We start from the raw sequence: 16,713 nt of genomic DNA, 5'->3' as shown, positions 1-16,713 counted from the left end.
ACCTAGATTGCACCCTGCTCGGACGGGCACAAAAACCTAACTGAGGCTTGGAGGAGGGTCATAGGGGGAGGAGCCAGTGCACACCACCTGATCCTAAAGCTTTATTTTTGTGCCCTGTCTCCTGCGGAGCCGCTAATCCCCATGGTCCTGACGGAGTCCCCAGCATCCACTAGGACGTCAGAGAAAATAGGGTAAAACACAGTTAACCCACACAGAGCATAATGGAGCCAGCCACACAGCGCCCCTATAGCTAAAGTACAAGTTCAGCTGGGTCGCAAATTAAGTACCCTTAATATGGTTTAGTACGCCAAATATTGCTCCCCCCTTTGCTATGACCCCCTGGTTCCGCTGAGGTGCTCTGGAGTCCTTGTGGAGGAACTGCGCTTCCCTGCCAGTCTGCCTGTGTATAGCTACAGAGGGAAAATGGCGCTGGTGAGCTGCTGGATCCGCTCATAGTGAAGCCCCGCCCCCTTAATGGCGCGCAGTCTTCTGGATGATGTCATTTCTGTTCTACAGTGGGTTAAAACCCCTGTAGAATTGCTGCCAGTGTGGGTATATGTTTGTTGTGGCTTCAGCTCACCCCTCACAGCGGAACACATAGCACACTGTATGCCTCTGAAGCCTGGAGTAGCAGCCTGCTCGTCAGAGCTGCGCTCCTACCCATTGTGCCGCCATTAGAGCCGGTGACCCGCTAACCGGGACGCCGGCCACCTACTCACCACTCTTCTTACTTCTGGCTCTGTTAGGGGAGGCGGTGTACTGCGGGTCTGTACGCTCGCCGTAGTGGGGCTTGCGAATAGGACCCTCAGTGTCCTGTCAGCGGGGAACGGGACCATTAACCCTAGGGAGGTTGGGCCGTCTCCCCCACCCCCCCCTCCCTAAGTCCCAAGGAGCAGGCTGCCTGGTGCCAGCCAGACCTGCCTGAAAACAGCAAAAAAGTAAATAAATGCAGAAAGCTCTTCAGGAGCTTCCCAAGTGTCACCGGCTCCTCCGGGCACAGTTTCCTAGACTGAGTTTGGTAGGAGGGGCATAGAGGGAGGAGCCAGCCCACACTATCAATTTCTTAAAGTGTCCATGGCTCCTAGTGGACCTGTATATATCCCATGGTACTAATGTGGACCCCAGTATCCTCTAGGACGTAAGAGAAAAATAAATTGCATAAAGTACATGTTGTTTGATCTGTGCTTAAAAAAAAGGTAGTAGTGTTTTTATAGAACAGAATAAAAGTCCATTGCAATAGAAAAAGATTTTCTTGATCTTTATTTCATTTTTTCCTATAAAAACTCTTGCAAGATTCCCAATATTAAAATAAAAATAATACAAGACCAAATATCTATGCATCTTTAGCAATACAGTTTCCAACCATCAGGCTTGGTTCAAAACCAGATTCACTTTGCTCGATACATTAATAAATACTTCTTGGACAATAAAACAGTTTGATTATAGAGGTCTCAGTCTCATTTAAAAATGTATGTTCATAACTCGCCAACCAATAAGAATTGCTAAATGTGCATCACATGAGCCCAATACCATTAAGTCTGCAACTGATAGCTGTAGAAATACATACCCATTCTGGCATGAAAGTGGTTGACACAAAGTTGTCCTATTAACATTGATTTTGTTTCCCAATCCCTTGATCATTTAACGGTGTTAAAATAATACCTTTAAGGCAACCTTTCTCGAGGAAGAAATACATCCCTTATTCCAAGCTCCCAACTCCCAATGGGAAAGTGAAATCATTTTGCAATCAACAACAAATACTGATATCAAATGGAGGGAATCAAATACTGTGTGGAAGACCCAAACTCTAAGCATCTGTCCTTACAAGTACAGTATACGAGTGCAGTACTATCCTCCTGGGGGGGTAGGGGAGGAGTCCTTGAGAAAAAAAAAAAAAAAATGAAGCTGTTGTAGTGTTGCCATTTTAAAAAGGAGTGTAAGTCCTGTTCAACAAATATGATATGGGGAAATAGCTAAAATGTGTCCATAATAGTCATTAATGACAAATATGATTTGCAGAAGCAGATTAAAAAAAAAAAAAAAAAAAAAAATTGACCAAAAAAAGTGGGGTTGATCGCTTAAATACATACATTTCTACTTTTGGTCCTAAAAAGGGACCCAACGCTGGTCAAGAATGGGTACCGTATGAAAAAGGAGTGTAACAAAAAAAGTATAAAAAAATAAAATAAGCATTAGTGTTTTACATTTCAGGGACAGGCTGTTTAATAAAACCTATAATTATCTCCTACCAGCAAAACATTTTCTGTCCGAATTCAGAATGCTCACTGCAGTAGGAAGAAGTATTCCTGAATAAAGATGGTGTCCATCCATAGTCAACACCGTGATCCGCACTTTTCTCTTAGAGTGAAGCAGGCTGTAGTGTTGACAAGTGTTTGAGTAGTTAGGATTGGCAGTCCAGTTTACTTTTGCGCCTATTTGAAGATAGCACAAAATAACCCTTGAAGCTGTGAATTCTGGAGGTTTCCTGCTGGAACCTATACAGTCAGCAGTGTCCTATATAAATACTCCTCTTCCTTCCATAAACACTTGTACCTGTACACCCTTCTGCTATTCAGAAAGCCAATACAGTTAGAAGCACGTAAAAGCCCTTCCAATATCAGAATGTAATGATGTTTACAAATGACATTATTATTAAAAACATACAACCGCCACGGTCTCCTTAACTGGTACATTTTGAATCTCTTGTTCAATAAAATAAGAATTGTAAAATTACAAGATGATTCAAAGCAAATCCTTGTTCCATCCTTACCCGTCAAAAAAAAAGAAAAAAAAAAAAAAAAAAAAGGGAGTAATAGTCTGCCTCTCCAGGCCATCTTATACATAAAATACATACATACATATATATAATATATATATATAATATACAGCTTACAGATTCAATGTTCCGTAATGCTTCTGAAGCAGAGTGAAGCCAGTGCTCTCCTTGCTCATCATAAATACTAGAAACTCTCTGCCTAACATAGAGAGAGAGAGAGAGAAAGAGAGAAGGGGGATCTACTACAGATTGTTATTACACTGAGGTATCGGAATCACTCCTACCTCATACCTCTACTGTATGGTTTCATGATTTTTGGAGAAAATCCTGTGGGGTTAGAGCAGACGTTTTCACACACTTAATCTCAAAATACAGAAATAAAAAAATATTACTGTATAGATACAGTTCTAATGAAAGTTAACGTTATCAAAACAGGTTGTGTATGTATGTAAATATATATTACTGTCTGTCCAGATGTCTGCACTGTCTAAGGATTGTTCATATACTTCTAATTCATGCTTATATTCATCTAGCCCACAGACTTCTATCACTAAAAACTGCATCATCTGCAGTGTGAATTATTATCTGTATTTTGAAAGAAAAAAACATGATCTAAAATCCCTGCTAAACCTTATGCTCTAAGAGGGTAAAAATAAAAAAGTCACACGATAAAATCTTGTATGCTGGAGTGATATCCCCCATGTAGGATTAGCCTAGATGGCTCAGTTTGAAACATCCTATTTGCTGGGAGCACTGGTCAATCCCAAAGGTGGTTGCACGGACCAGGAAAAGTTTAAGGAATGAAGGTGTTAACTGCCCTACAACACGCTGTCTCCTTAGTTCCCAGTCTACATGGGGGTCATGTAGCTCCAGATTCCAGGTAACTCTGCAGTTTACGGACAGTTGTCTCATCCAATGAGAAGAGGTCAAAGTCAAAAGTTGTGTTGGTGACATTGAAGTGTCCTGTTTCTTCTATGAGGTTGACAATCTTGGAAAAAGAGGTACAGAGAGTATAAGATGCAGAGAAAATCAAAATGTTTTACTTGTATGAGCATTTAAAAATCTTTTTTTTTTTTAGTAAGAAAGGTGAATTTTATTTTTTATTATTATTAGCGGTGTATGCACCACAATGAGGCTATTAATAAGCTATCTCTCCCAAATATAGACAAACCAAGCATGTGTACATTTTGTAACTGGATATAGCAGTCATAGAACAGAATACCCTTTCATTATAGTGGTCATGTTAGGAGATTCCTCATCCATGCCAGAGTGATGATATACTTTACATTTGTTTTTTACACTCTATTTGAACAACAGTTACATGCACTCCAAGTGATTTCTGTCTTTCACCTTAAAACGTACAGTAGACAAAATAAACATTGTACAACCCTTGCAACACATCCCCTTACCCATTAAGCAACTTGTCACAGAGAGAAATAAACCTCTCAACACTGATAAAGTATCTGCTGAATGTAAAAGCAACAGACATGCAAGTCACTATAAAATGCCAGAATATATAGGGGTCTATTCGGGTTCACTATGGTATGCCGGCGGTCGGGCTCCCGGCGACCAGCATACTGGCGCCGGGAGCCTGACCGCCGGCTTACCGACAGTGTGGTGAGCGCAAATGAGCCCCTTGCGGGCTCGCTGCGCTCGCCACGCTACGGGCACGGTGGCGCGCCACACTATTTTATTCTCCCTCCAGGGGGGTCATGGACCCCCACGAGGGAGAATAAGTGTCGGTATGCCGGCTGTCGGGATTCCGGCGCCGGTATAATGTGCGCCGGGATCCCGTCAGTCGGCATACTGAAGACCACCCGTCTATTCAAATACTCAAGAAAAGGACAAGATGTGTTGGAGATGTGTGGAAACCCGAACAATGGCAGCCCATCTCAATCCCCTCGAGGCTCACCTTAGCCAGACTAGCAGATTTTTGTAAGGCACCCTTCTGAGCTACAAACAAAAATTTGGGAGTCCCGAGTTACTGTAAGTGCAGCATACAGCCACATGAGAGTCTAAATGCATCGAATAGAAGCCAGCCAATGGAGATTTCCCTCACAGGACATACAGTAATAGCCCTTTCTTGTGTAAAATGACCTAGTGGCTTTGGGGCAAAACAAAAAACACATTATTGAAAGTGGGCATTCACAAGAGCAGCATGTCCGTCCAACGGGCTGGGGTGTTAGGGTTAGGCACTAGGAGGAGGGGGCGGATAGGGTTAGGCTGTAAATACTTACCATGATCAGTCTGGATTTTGACTGTCAGGATACCGCTGTCGGCATCCTGACTGTAGGGATACAGACTGCTGGGACTTCGTACCCGACCCCATCCAACACATTCAGGAGACAAATATATGCCTTCTCACCGTAAAGCCTGAACACAACTAATGGGGCAGGTAGAAGTCAAAAGAAATAGGCAGAATGCATCATTTTATGCAGCAGACATATAAATCTACATAGACCTACCTGCTGCAGGACATTTCTCTCTCGTAGAGCCATAAGTCTTCTGTGTAGATCAACCAGCTCATCGGTGTATGCCTAAAAGGGAAGGGGGGGCAAAAGGGTCAGTAGAGAAAAGGTTAGTATTAGAGTCTCTCTGACAGAAGATGCCTGTGTAACCCTTTGGGGGTGTAAGAAGTTACCTTGTCATACACTACTTTCTTCAGCAGCTTCTCTGACTTGCTGCACGTTTCAGGACTTCGCCGCCCAGTATTCTATGTACAGGAAGAGTTATGGAGACAGCAAAACAAAGCAGAAGATGGGAATTATTAATATTTATTTCTAGATCACCAGATGTGTCAGTAATTGGACAGCTGGCCAGAAAACAATGCACGGTGACAAACAAATACAAATGGTAGAAATTGCCTTGCTCATGAGGTCTTGCAGTCTAGAGTGATTTGGACAAGAAACTGAGTTACACTAAAATAAAGAAATGATTCAAAATATATTTGAAATCATAACACATATAGCAGCCACGTTATGGGATTTCCAGTGTGATATTAACAGAGGGTAGGAAGCCAAAAACAGAGTTCCAAGAAGAAAACTATGACTTAACCAAGCTTAGGCAACATGTGGCTGTCCAGAGTGCCATGCTAGCCGGCGAGCTAACAATAGATGGAGAGCCAGAAGATGTCTGCCCCAGGACTGCACTGTTCTCACACACTGTAAAAGCTAAAATGGCAAAAGAGATGCAGTTTAAACACTCTGGTGAATGTTCACTATTGCTGCATGTAGTTTATGCTAACTAACCAGCAGTAGCGAACATTTCAGCTTACTACCTGCCAATACTCATAAGGGAAATCTACTTTCATGCCCCCTCCACCCATCCCTAGTAACAGTCAGGGGAGGGACACCCTTACAGTTACCTTACTATTCCACCTTATTTTATTTGTCATTTGCCCTATCTCTGGAGAACTGAAAGAGCGGAGGAAATTCAACTGGTGTAGAATGGAGTAGGGCAATGAAAGAGTCACCTACCCAATCAGGTGCTCATTTCACTACGCAACACCATTCAATGGCAATTTGTATCTTTATGTGTACTCACAGGAGGGAAAAGGGAGGGGAGGTCACCATACAGGGCATTCCTTCAATTAAACCACTTGTAAAATTCAGCAAAAGGAAAAGTGTATACACTAACATTTTTTGTGTGTATTTGTGTATATATTAGGTATAGATTTTTATTTATTTAAATTTGTGAACAACACTAATAAAAATAGCATGTCATTAAAAAAATAAATAAAAGATTTATCTTTTGAAGCTGTTGCACTGATGCGTTAAGCGAATTTATTAATAAAAACTTTCATGTATTATAGTGACCTGCAATACACTACAGATAAAACATTAGGTCAGTTTACAGCAAGAAAACATATTTCTTCAAATGGTTACATTACTGCCAGGAACCCTGAATCAAAGTTAAATGAATGTGTTTAAAATGTAACAAAAACACCTGTAACTGCAACAAAGCCCACGAAGGTACCAAAATCATCTCCCTGAAGTCAGAAAAGGTTACATCCAGAGATAAAACGGCTTATTTATGTGACAACACAAGTGTGAGTAACAGACTTGCTCTGTAGAAAATAAATGTGGAATGCTGGATTCATATACATCACAGGACAGACCATCGCTGCCACAGCAGCTCAACACATGAAAATGTCCCCTTGAATCTTGGATCATATGTAGAACAGTATCACGTAGTACACGTCAGATGTGGACTGCTATCTATGATGAGCTGAGAACGTAATACCAGTAAACTTTATTCAACAGAGCTAAAATAGAATATCAAAATAAAAATATTTGGTTCCTTCCCATCTTTATAGACTGCTTGGCATGATAAGCACAGAGTTCACGTAGTAATTATTTCGCTATATATTGAGCAGTCGGCCGTGTTTAGCTTTGAAAATTACAGACTCCTGATGAATTGAGCTGATCATATCCAGAATTCGAGAAGCATTAAAAAGTGAAATCAAATAAATCCTTCCGTTTTAAATAAAGTCACTCTCTTTAGCACTTAAGGCTGCTTTCCCTTAACAGTGACTTGCACAACTTCCATCATCACAGGCTGGTAACAGGCCAGGCTTTAAAGGCCTCCTGCTGTTCAGTTCTTTGCATATTAAAGGATAACTAAACCTAAAATACAAGTGAAGGCCTCTTATCATTCACAAATATATATGTAACAGATCCCACCGTCTCCTTAACAGCTTACAGAAATGAAATCTTATATTTACTAATGGTACCAAAATGGCAGTTTGCATGCATTTGCTACTGTGTGATTTGGTTATTTACCTATATGAAAAATCCCTAAGAAGTGTAAGAGTGGCGCCTATCTCCTGGACTTTATTTATATTTCTCTTACGTCCTAGAGGATGCTGGGGACTCCGTAAGGACCATGGGGATAGACGGGCTCCGCAGGAGACATGGGCACTTTAAGAAAGACTTTAGATCTGGGTGTGCACTGGCTCCTCCCTCTATGCCCCTCCTCCAGACCTCAGTTTACTACTGTGCCCAGAGGAGACTGGGTGCATTGCAGGGAGCTCTCCTGAGTTTCCTGTCAGAAAGTATATTTGTTAGGTTTTTTATGTTCAGGGAGCACTGCTGGCAACAGACTCCCTGCATCGAGGGACTGAGGGGAGAGAAGCAGACCTACTTCTGTGAGTTTCAAGGCTCTGCTTCTTAGGCTACTGGACACCATTAGCTCCAGAGGGAGTCAGAACACAGGTCTCACCCTGGAGTTCGTCCCGGAGCCGCGCCGCCCTCCCCCTCGCAGAGCCGGAAGATAGAAGCCGGGTGAGTATGAGAAGTAAAGAAGACTTCAGAGGCGGCAGAAGACTTCATGATCTTCACTGAGGTAACGCACAGCACTGCAGCTGTGCGTCATTGCTCCCATACACCACACACATGGCAGTCACTGTAAGGGTGCAGGGCGCAGGGGGGGCGCCCTGGGCAGCAATATAAACCTAATTTCTGGCAAAATAGGATATATACAGCTAACCACTGTATATATATAACGAGCCCCCGCCAGTGTACAGTATATTTGAGCGGGACAGAAGCCCGCCGTCGAGGGGCCGGGGCTTCTCCCTCAGCACTCCCCAGCGCCATTTTTTCTCCACAGCACCGCTGAGAGGAAGCTCCCCAGACTCTCCCCTGCTTATACCACGGTAGAAAAGAGGGTTTTAAAGAAATGGGGGGGGGCACATAATTCGGCGCAGATAATATATAACAGCGCTACAGGGTAAAACATTAAATTACTGTTTTTTTTCCTGGGTCATATAGCGCTGGGGTGTGTGCTGGCATACTCTCTCTCTGTCTCTCCAAAGGGCCTTGTGGGGGAACGGTCTTCAGATAAGAGGGTTCCCTGAGTGTGTGGTGTGGGTCGGTACGCGTGTGTCGACATGTCTGAGGTAAAAGGCACCCCTAAGAAGGAGATGGAGCAAATGTGTGTGTGTGGTATCTCCGTCGACAACACTGACACCTGACTGGATATGTAGAATTAAGTGCTAAAGTCAATTTATTGCACAAAAGATTAGAGAACAGACAGGGAATCTACCATATCTGTCCCTATGTCGCAGGGACCTTCAGAGTCTCAAAACGCCCACTATCCAAAATAATAGACACTGATACCGACAAGGAGTCTGACTCCAGTGTCGACTACGATAATGCAAAGTTACAGCCAAAACTGGCAGAAAAGTATTCAATATATGATTATTGTAAAAAAAGATGTTTTGCATATCACTTATGACTCATCTGTCCCTGACACGAGGGTACACATGTTTAAGGGGAAGAAAGCTAAGGTAAATTTCCCCCCTCTCATGAAGAAAAAGAGCGGGAATCTCCAGACAAGAAACTGCAGATTCCCAAAAAGAATTCTCATGGCGTATCCTTTCCCTGCTAGGGCCAGGATACGATGGGAATCTTCCCCTAGGGTGGACATTGACACATTTACCCAAAAGGTAGCGCTGACTTAACAGCTATCCTCAGGGATCCTGCAGATAGCACGCAGTAAAAGTACTTTGAAGTCCATTTACACACATTCTGGTACACTACTCAGACCGGCGATTGTGTCGGCATGGGTTTATAGCGCTGTAGCAGCGTGAACAGATACCTTATCAGCGGAGATTGACACCCTAGATAAGGATACCATGTTATTGACCCTAGGAGAGAGATATATATATATATATATATATATAGAAATACGGAAGAAACAGCGGCACTCGAGGATTTTCGTGAAGTATTGAAAATTGTATTCAAAAAAGGTTACAGGTAGCCAACGTTTCGGGGCTTACATGCCCCTTTGTCAAGGTGTATAACAGTGAGTGAGTGCAATAGCTTACCTTATATCCCCGTGAAGTTCAACGCAGTGCAGGTGTGTGGACGGAGCCGCCGGACTTCCGGTCGCGGCTCAGTGACGTCTGAAGGGCAGTGCCTGTTGCTATGGTGACTGAGACGCCAACAACGCCGATAACGGCTGGGTGGCGTCTGAGTGAAGGAGCGCGTTGTTATAGCAACTAAGGCGATTCGTGCCAAGTGCTCTTATCAATGTCTCAGTAGGCAACCAAGTTGTAAAGAAATTGTGTGAAAAAAAAGTGTGCGCCAAACGTTATACCAAGGTGCCTGGGAACCACTACTCCACCGTGGGGCACGATGTGTTACCGGTGCCGCGGGATGGGTGGGTATGTCAAGACCTGGTGGATGCCAGACTACTGTAAAGGTTAGGGTAAATCAAATCCGGGGATAGATAGAACGAGCAAGTTAAGTCGACCATAGGCTTGAAGATAACCTGCAGATGCCTCCTGTCTGGCACTAAACCCGGTGTGTAAATTCTTGGGGAGACTACCAAGGCCCATTATGAGGCTGGAATGTCTGCTTGTAGTAGAGTGTGATCCTGCTGTCCAATGGTATGGAGAAGTGCTTCCACCAGGTGCTGACGAATGTGGGCATATAAGTGATGTGCAACTATGTAACGCGTCAAACTGTGATGAAATGAGGTGACTCTGGCTGGCTGGGCCGCCTAATGACACAGTGTGGAACAAATATACTGAGTTATAGGAAAATGTTCCATGAGAATTTTTCGTTCAGCCCTCCTGGGCTGATGGTGCCCAGTTCGAAGATCCATTTGGATTCAATATGCAGTAATCTTCGATCCCTGTCTCCTCCTCTGATGCTGCGGGGTACGTGATCGATGATCTGATGTCTCAAATCGTTCAGTGAGTGGCCCTTCAAAGCGAAGTGCCTAGCCACAGGTTGTTCAGAAGGTTTGCCTAATAGGGCCTGCTTGATCGCAGACCTGTGGAGGGCCATCCTCTCTCTGAGTGTTCTGATGGATTTGCCCACGTATATTAGGTGACACGGGCAGGTGAGTATGTACACTATGTGTGTGGTAGTACATGTTACCACGTGTCTGATCTGATAGATCTTTTCTTTATGCGGATGCTTAAAAGAAGATCCCGTGATCATATTGCTGCAAGTGGTGCATTTAGGGCACTTGTAGCACCCTGGGGCCTTTGAGAGAAAGGTGGGGGGTCGTTGTGCTTCGCTTTGGAACCCCGTGATGTCCGAGTGTACTATAATATCTCTTATGCTTTTGCCTCTTGTGAAGCATAGCATCGGACGCCTCTCTCTGAACGTGGGAAGTTTTGCATCTGAGGCTACTATGGGCCACAGGGCTCTGGCCGCTCTCTGTATAACTGGGCTTGCTGTACTGAACTGGTTCACAAACGGTATGATCGCTTGGTTCCTGCGCGCAGTAGGATTCAGTAGTGTCTCCCTCGGTATCGCCATAATCTCTTTTTTCTGTGCCTGGAGTGTTTGATAGTTATAGCCCCGCTGTATGAATTTATCAACCAGGGTCTCTAATTCCTGGTCCAGGGTAGAGCGATCACTGATGATCCTGGAGGCCCTGATCATCTGAGATCTGGGGAGCCCCTCCTTCAGGGGTCTGGGATGGTGACTGTTGGCCTTCAGTAAAACATTCTTGTCTGTGGGCTTTGTGAACAGGCTGGTGGTTAGTGTTCCTTCCTGAATTGTTATCCTGACGTCCAGGTAGTTCACTGATTCGCTACTGATGTTGTAAGTGTATTTAATTGTGGAGGGTCTGTTGTTTGCTTCCTCTATCAGTCGTTCAAAACGTGCTCTGTCACCCGTCCAGAGTAAGAACAAATCGTCTATATATCTGACGAACAGCAGGATGTTTCGCGCTATGTCCTGGTTCTCAAAAAATAAAACTGAAGGATTCACCCAAAACCGAAGGCATCCCTTTGCATCCCGGTGTGTCTTCATCATGCCTTAGGGTGGATGTGGACTCCATATTTGGTGCGTGCAGTTATTGCTGGTGGGTGCCCGGTGCTGAGGTGTACACCGCAGTGTATGTGACTGTGGAACTCCACCTGGACAAAAGGGTGCAGTGTGATAATCAAGAGAAGTAAGGAGTCATTGAGGGGGAGGTGCCTTGACCCCGGCTGGCGAACAGTGCGACCTGTGTGCGCCAAAATTGCATATATATCCCAAATGGGACTGGCACTCTCCTGACTGGCGTAAAGGTACCCCGGTGCCTTCTGTGGAAGAAATGCAGAAATCCGGAAGAAACAGCGGCACTCGAGGATTTTCGTGAAGTATTGAAAATTGTATTCAAAAAAGGTTACAGGTAGCCAACGTTTCGGGGCTTACATGCCCCTTTGTCAAGGTGTATAACAGTGAGTGAGTGCAATAGCTTACCTTATATCCCCGTGAAGTTCAACGCAGTGCAGGTGTGTGGACGGAGCCGCCGGACTCAACATCTCAACATTCTTAGACGGAATCTTGCAACCACTGATCGTCAAACACCACAACTATATCAAGGACACCACCAGCTTTCTGGAGCGGATTAACAGTATAGGACGGGTCCCTCAAGGGACTTTGATGTGTGTGATCGACGTAAAGAGCCTATACACAAGTATCCCTCATCGGGAAGGCCTTCAAGTTATGCGAGATTTTCTTATCAAAGAAAAAATGGACACTCTTGACACAGAGCTTTTCATACAACTCCTCACCTTTACCTTAAAGAGAAACTTCTTTATGTTTAATGGCACCTTTTTCCAGCAACGAACAGGCTGTGCGATGGGGAGCAACGTCTCCCCATCATTTGCAAATGTTTTCATGTTCCAGGAAGAACAGGATATATTTTTTGAGAACCAGGACATAGCGCGAAACATCCTGCTGTTCGTCAGATATATAGACGATTTGTTCTTACTCTGGACGGGTGACAGAGCACGTTTTGAACGACTGATAGAGGAAGCAAACAACAGACCCTCCACAATTAAATACACTTACAACATCAGTAGCGAATCAGTGAACTACCTGGACGTCAGGATAACAATTCAGGAAGGAACACTAACCACCAGCCTGTTCACAAAGCCCACAGACAAGAATGTTTTACTGAAGGCCAACAGTCACCATCCCAGACCCCTGAAGGAGGGGCTCCCCAGATCTCAGATGATCAGGGCCTCCAGGATCATCAGTGATCGCTCTACCCTGGACCAGGAATTAGAGACCCTGGTTGATAAATTCATACAGCGGGGCTATAACTATCAAACACTCCAGGCACAGAAAAAAGAGATTATGGCGATACCGAGGGAGACACTACTGAATCCTACTGCGCGCAGGAACCAAGCGATCATACCGTTTGTGAACCAGTTCAGTACAGCAAGCCCAGTTATACAGAGAGCGGCCAGAGCCCTGTGGCCCATAGTAGCCTCAGATGCAAAACTTCCCACGTTCAGAGAGAGGCGTCCGATGCTATGCTTCACAAGAGGCAAAAGCATAAGAGATATTATAGTACACTCGGACATCACGGGGTTCCAAAGCGAAGCACAACGACCCCCCACCTTTCTCTCAAAGGCCCCAGGGTGCTACAAGTGCCCTAAATGCACCACTTGCAGCAATATGATCACGGGATCTTCTTTTAAGCATCCGCATAAAGAAAAGATCTATCAGATCAGACACGTGGTAACATGTACTACCACACACATAGTGTACATACTCACCTGCCCGTGTCACCTAATATACGTGGGCAAATCCATCAGAACACTCAGAGAGAGGATGGCCCTCCACAGGTCTGCGATCAAGCAGGCCCTATTAGGCAAACCTTCTGAACAACCTGTGGCTAGGCACTTCGCTTTGAAGGGCCACTCACTGAACGATTTGAGACATCAGATCATCGATCACGTACCCCGCAGCATCAGAGGAGGAGACAGGGATCGAAGATTACTGCATATTGAATCCAAATGGATCTTCGAACTGGGCACCATCAGCCCAGGAGGGCTGAACGAAAAATTCTCATGGAACATTTTCCTATAACTCAGTATATTTGTTCCACACTGTGTCATTAGGCGGCCCAGCCAGCCAGAGTCACCTCATTTCATCACAGTTTGACGCGTTACATAGTTGCACATCACTTATATGCCCACATTCGTCAGCACCTGGTGGAAGCACTTCTCCATACCATTGGACAGCAGGATCACACTCTACTACAAGCAGACATTCCAGCCTCATAATGGGCCTTGGTAGTCTCCCCAAGAATTTACACACCGGGTTTAGTGCCAGACAGGAGGCATCTGCAGGTTATCTTCAAGCCTATGGTCGACTTAACTTGCTCGTTCTATCTATCCCCGGATTTGATTTACCCTAACCTTTACAGTAGTCTGGCATCCACCAGGTCTTGACATACCCACCCATCCCGCGGCACCGGTAACACATCGTGCCCCACGGTGGAGTAGTGGTTCCCAGGCACCTTGGTATAACGTTTGGCGCACACTTTTTTTTCACACAATTTCTTTACAACTTGGTTGCCTACTGAGACATTGATAAGAGCACTTGGCACGAATCGCCTTAGTTGCTATAACAACGCGCTCCTTCACTCAGACGCCACCCAGCCGTTATCGGCGTTGTTGGCGTCTCAGTCACCATAGCAACAGGCACTGCCCTTCAGACGTCACTGAGCCGCGACCGGAAGTCCGGCGGCTCCGTCCACACACCTGCACTGCGTTGAACTTCACGGGGATATAAGGTAAGCTATTGCACTCACTCACTGTTATACACCTTGACAAAGGGGCATGTAAGCCCCGAAACGTTGGCTACCTGTAACCTTTTTTGAATACAATTTTCAATACTTCACGAAAATCCTCGAGTGCCGCTGTTTCTTCCGGATTTCTGCATTTCTTCCACAGAAGGCACCGGGGTACCTTTACGCCAGTCAGGAGAGTGCCAGTCCCATTTGGGATATATATATATATATATATATATATATATATATATATATATATATATATATATATATATATATATAATGCTGTCTTATATATAAGACATGCCCAAAGAGACATTGGTCTACTGGGTTCTAGAGTCAACGCTATGTCGATTTCTGCTAGACGTGTCCTGTGGAACATGCAATGGACAGGTGATGCCGACTAAAAGAGGCATATGGAGGTTTTACCTTACAAGGCTGAGGAATTGTGTGGAGAAGGGCTCTCGGACCTGGTCTCCACAGCTATAGCTGGTAATTCTGATCTTTTGCCTTATATTCCCTCACAGCCTAAGAAAGCACGACATTATCAAATGCAGTCCTTTCGGTCGCAGAAAAACAAGAAAGTATGAGGAGCGTCCTTTCTTACCAGAGGTAAGGGCACAGGGCACAGCTAGCTCCCAGGAACAGAAGTCCTCCCCGGCCTCTACTAAATCCACCGCATGACGTTGGGGCTCCGCTAAGGGAGTCCACCCCAGTGGGAGCACGTCTTCAACTCTTCAGCCACATCTGAGTTCACTCACAGGTGGATCCCTGGGCAATAAAAATTGGTTCTCAGGGTTACAAGCTGGAATTCGAAGAGGTGCCTCCTCGCAGGTTTTCCTTATCGGACCTACCGGCTTCTCCCCCAGAAAGGGAGATAATATTAAATACAATTCACACATTGTATCTCCAACAGGTGGTGCTCAAGGTTCCCCTCCTGCAACAAGGAAGGGGATATTGCTCAACCTTGGCTGTAGTCCCGAAACCGGACGGTTCGGTCAGACCTATTTTAAAATTAAAATCTCTGAACCTATACTTGAAAAGGTTCAAATTAAAAATGGAATCGCTCAGAGCGATAATCGCCAGCCTGGAAGGGGGAGATTTTATGGTGTATCTAGACATAAAGGCTGCATACCTTCATGTTCCCATTTATCCACCCCATCAGGCGTACCTGAGAATTGCGGTACAGTATTGTCATTACCAATTTCAGGGTAATTGGCGGAAATTATGGTGCTCCTACGCAAGCAAGGAGTCACAATTATCCCATACTTGGACGATCTCCTAATAAGGACGAGATCAAAAGAGCAGTTGTTGAACAGCGTGTCACTTTCGCTGAAGGTGTCACAGCAACACGGCTAGATTCTCAATATCCTGAAGTCACAGTTGGTTCCTATGACTCGTCTGCCATTCTTTGGTATGATTGTGGATACGGACCAGAAATGGGTTTACCTTCAGATAGAGAAGGCCCAGGTACTCATGACTCTGGTCAGGAACCTGTTGATACCAAGACAGGTGTCAGTGCATCACTGCACTCGAGTCCTGGGAAAGATGGTGGCATCATACGAGGCCATTCCCTTCGGCAGGTTCCATGCGAGGACTTTCCAATGGGACCAACTGGACAAGTGGTCCGGGTCACATCTACAGATTCATCAGTTGATCACCCTATCCCCCAGGGCCAGGGTATATCTCCTGTGGTGGCTGCAGAGTGCTCACCTTCTAGAGGGTGTCAAAGTCAGAAAAATATCTCTATGCACACTGCCATATTTGCACCTCACACAGGTCTGCGCTGCGCATGCGTGCGCTCTCCCGTGCGTGCGCATACTCGCTGTTGCGGGCACCCGCGGGCGCGCGGTATGTGCATTTACGGTAGAGTTCATGTGTTCGTAGCGTGCGACTCAATCGTTACATATTTTCACTATATAATGTATTTTGTAGATCATGGTCCCTTTGATAGATTCTGAAAGTTTGGTTAATGTAGAATGTTCATGAACAGAGAAATCCCCCTTTGTTTGATACGAAGGGTCAGACAGGAGTAATACAGTGGTGTTTAGTACCCATCGGAAGAGTATTTAAATAGCAATATTCCGGTGTCGGTTTGGAGCGGATTAATCGCTCGTGCGAATAGTTATGGACATAAGAAGTTTATGTCCATTTACTATTATTTGCTCTTACTTAGCCATGCGGCGGGAAACCTAGTATCCCACCCACCTGGGCAGTTGGAAATAGCCACAGCCCACCTGTATGAATCAACCTATGACCTTTTGTTATAATGCGAAGCCGAATTCCTGTGTCCAATGAACAACAAGAATATAGGGACCATTGTACTGTATTGTGTGCAGTGTATATAAGGGTCACCGTCCCCAGGCCAGCCAGTACTCTCTCTTCAACAGTTATCGCTGATAATT

At 44.9% G+C, this 16,713-nt stretch overlaps 1 protein-coding gene across 2 annotated transcripts in view; it reads right to left on the bottom strand.

Annotated features, from left to right (window-relative positions):
• Positions 1–1,243: 1,243 nt before the first annotated feature.
• MLLT1 (MLLT1 super elongation complex subunit) overlaps positions 1,244–16,713 on the bottom strand; it is a 116,298-nt gene continuing 100,828 nt past the window's right edge. Inside the window, exons 10-12 of one of the 2 annotated variants that reach the window (XM_063916429.1) lie at positions 5,418–5,489; positions 5,242–5,313; positions 1,244–3,764 (exon numbers count right to left, since the gene is read on the bottom strand). In XM_063916429.1, the coding sequence (XP_063772499.1) occupies positions 3,636–3,764; positions 5,242–5,313; positions 5,418–5,489 (273 nt within the window). In that variant the 3' untranslated portion in view covers positions 1,244–3,635. The other variant, XM_063916436.1, reaches the window with a different exon arrangement.

Source organism: Pseudophryne corroboree, chromosome 1 (assembly GCF_028390025.1).
Source record: "Pseudophryne corroboree isolate aPseCor3 chromosome 1, aPseCor3.hap2, whole genome shotgun sequence".
NCBI lineage: Eukaryota > Metazoa > Chordata > Amphibia > Anura > Myobatrachidae > Pseudophryne > Pseudophryne corroboree.
The sequence above is the reverse complement of the archived record's forward strand: the minus strand, read 5'-3'. Positions and strand labels throughout refer to the sequence as shown.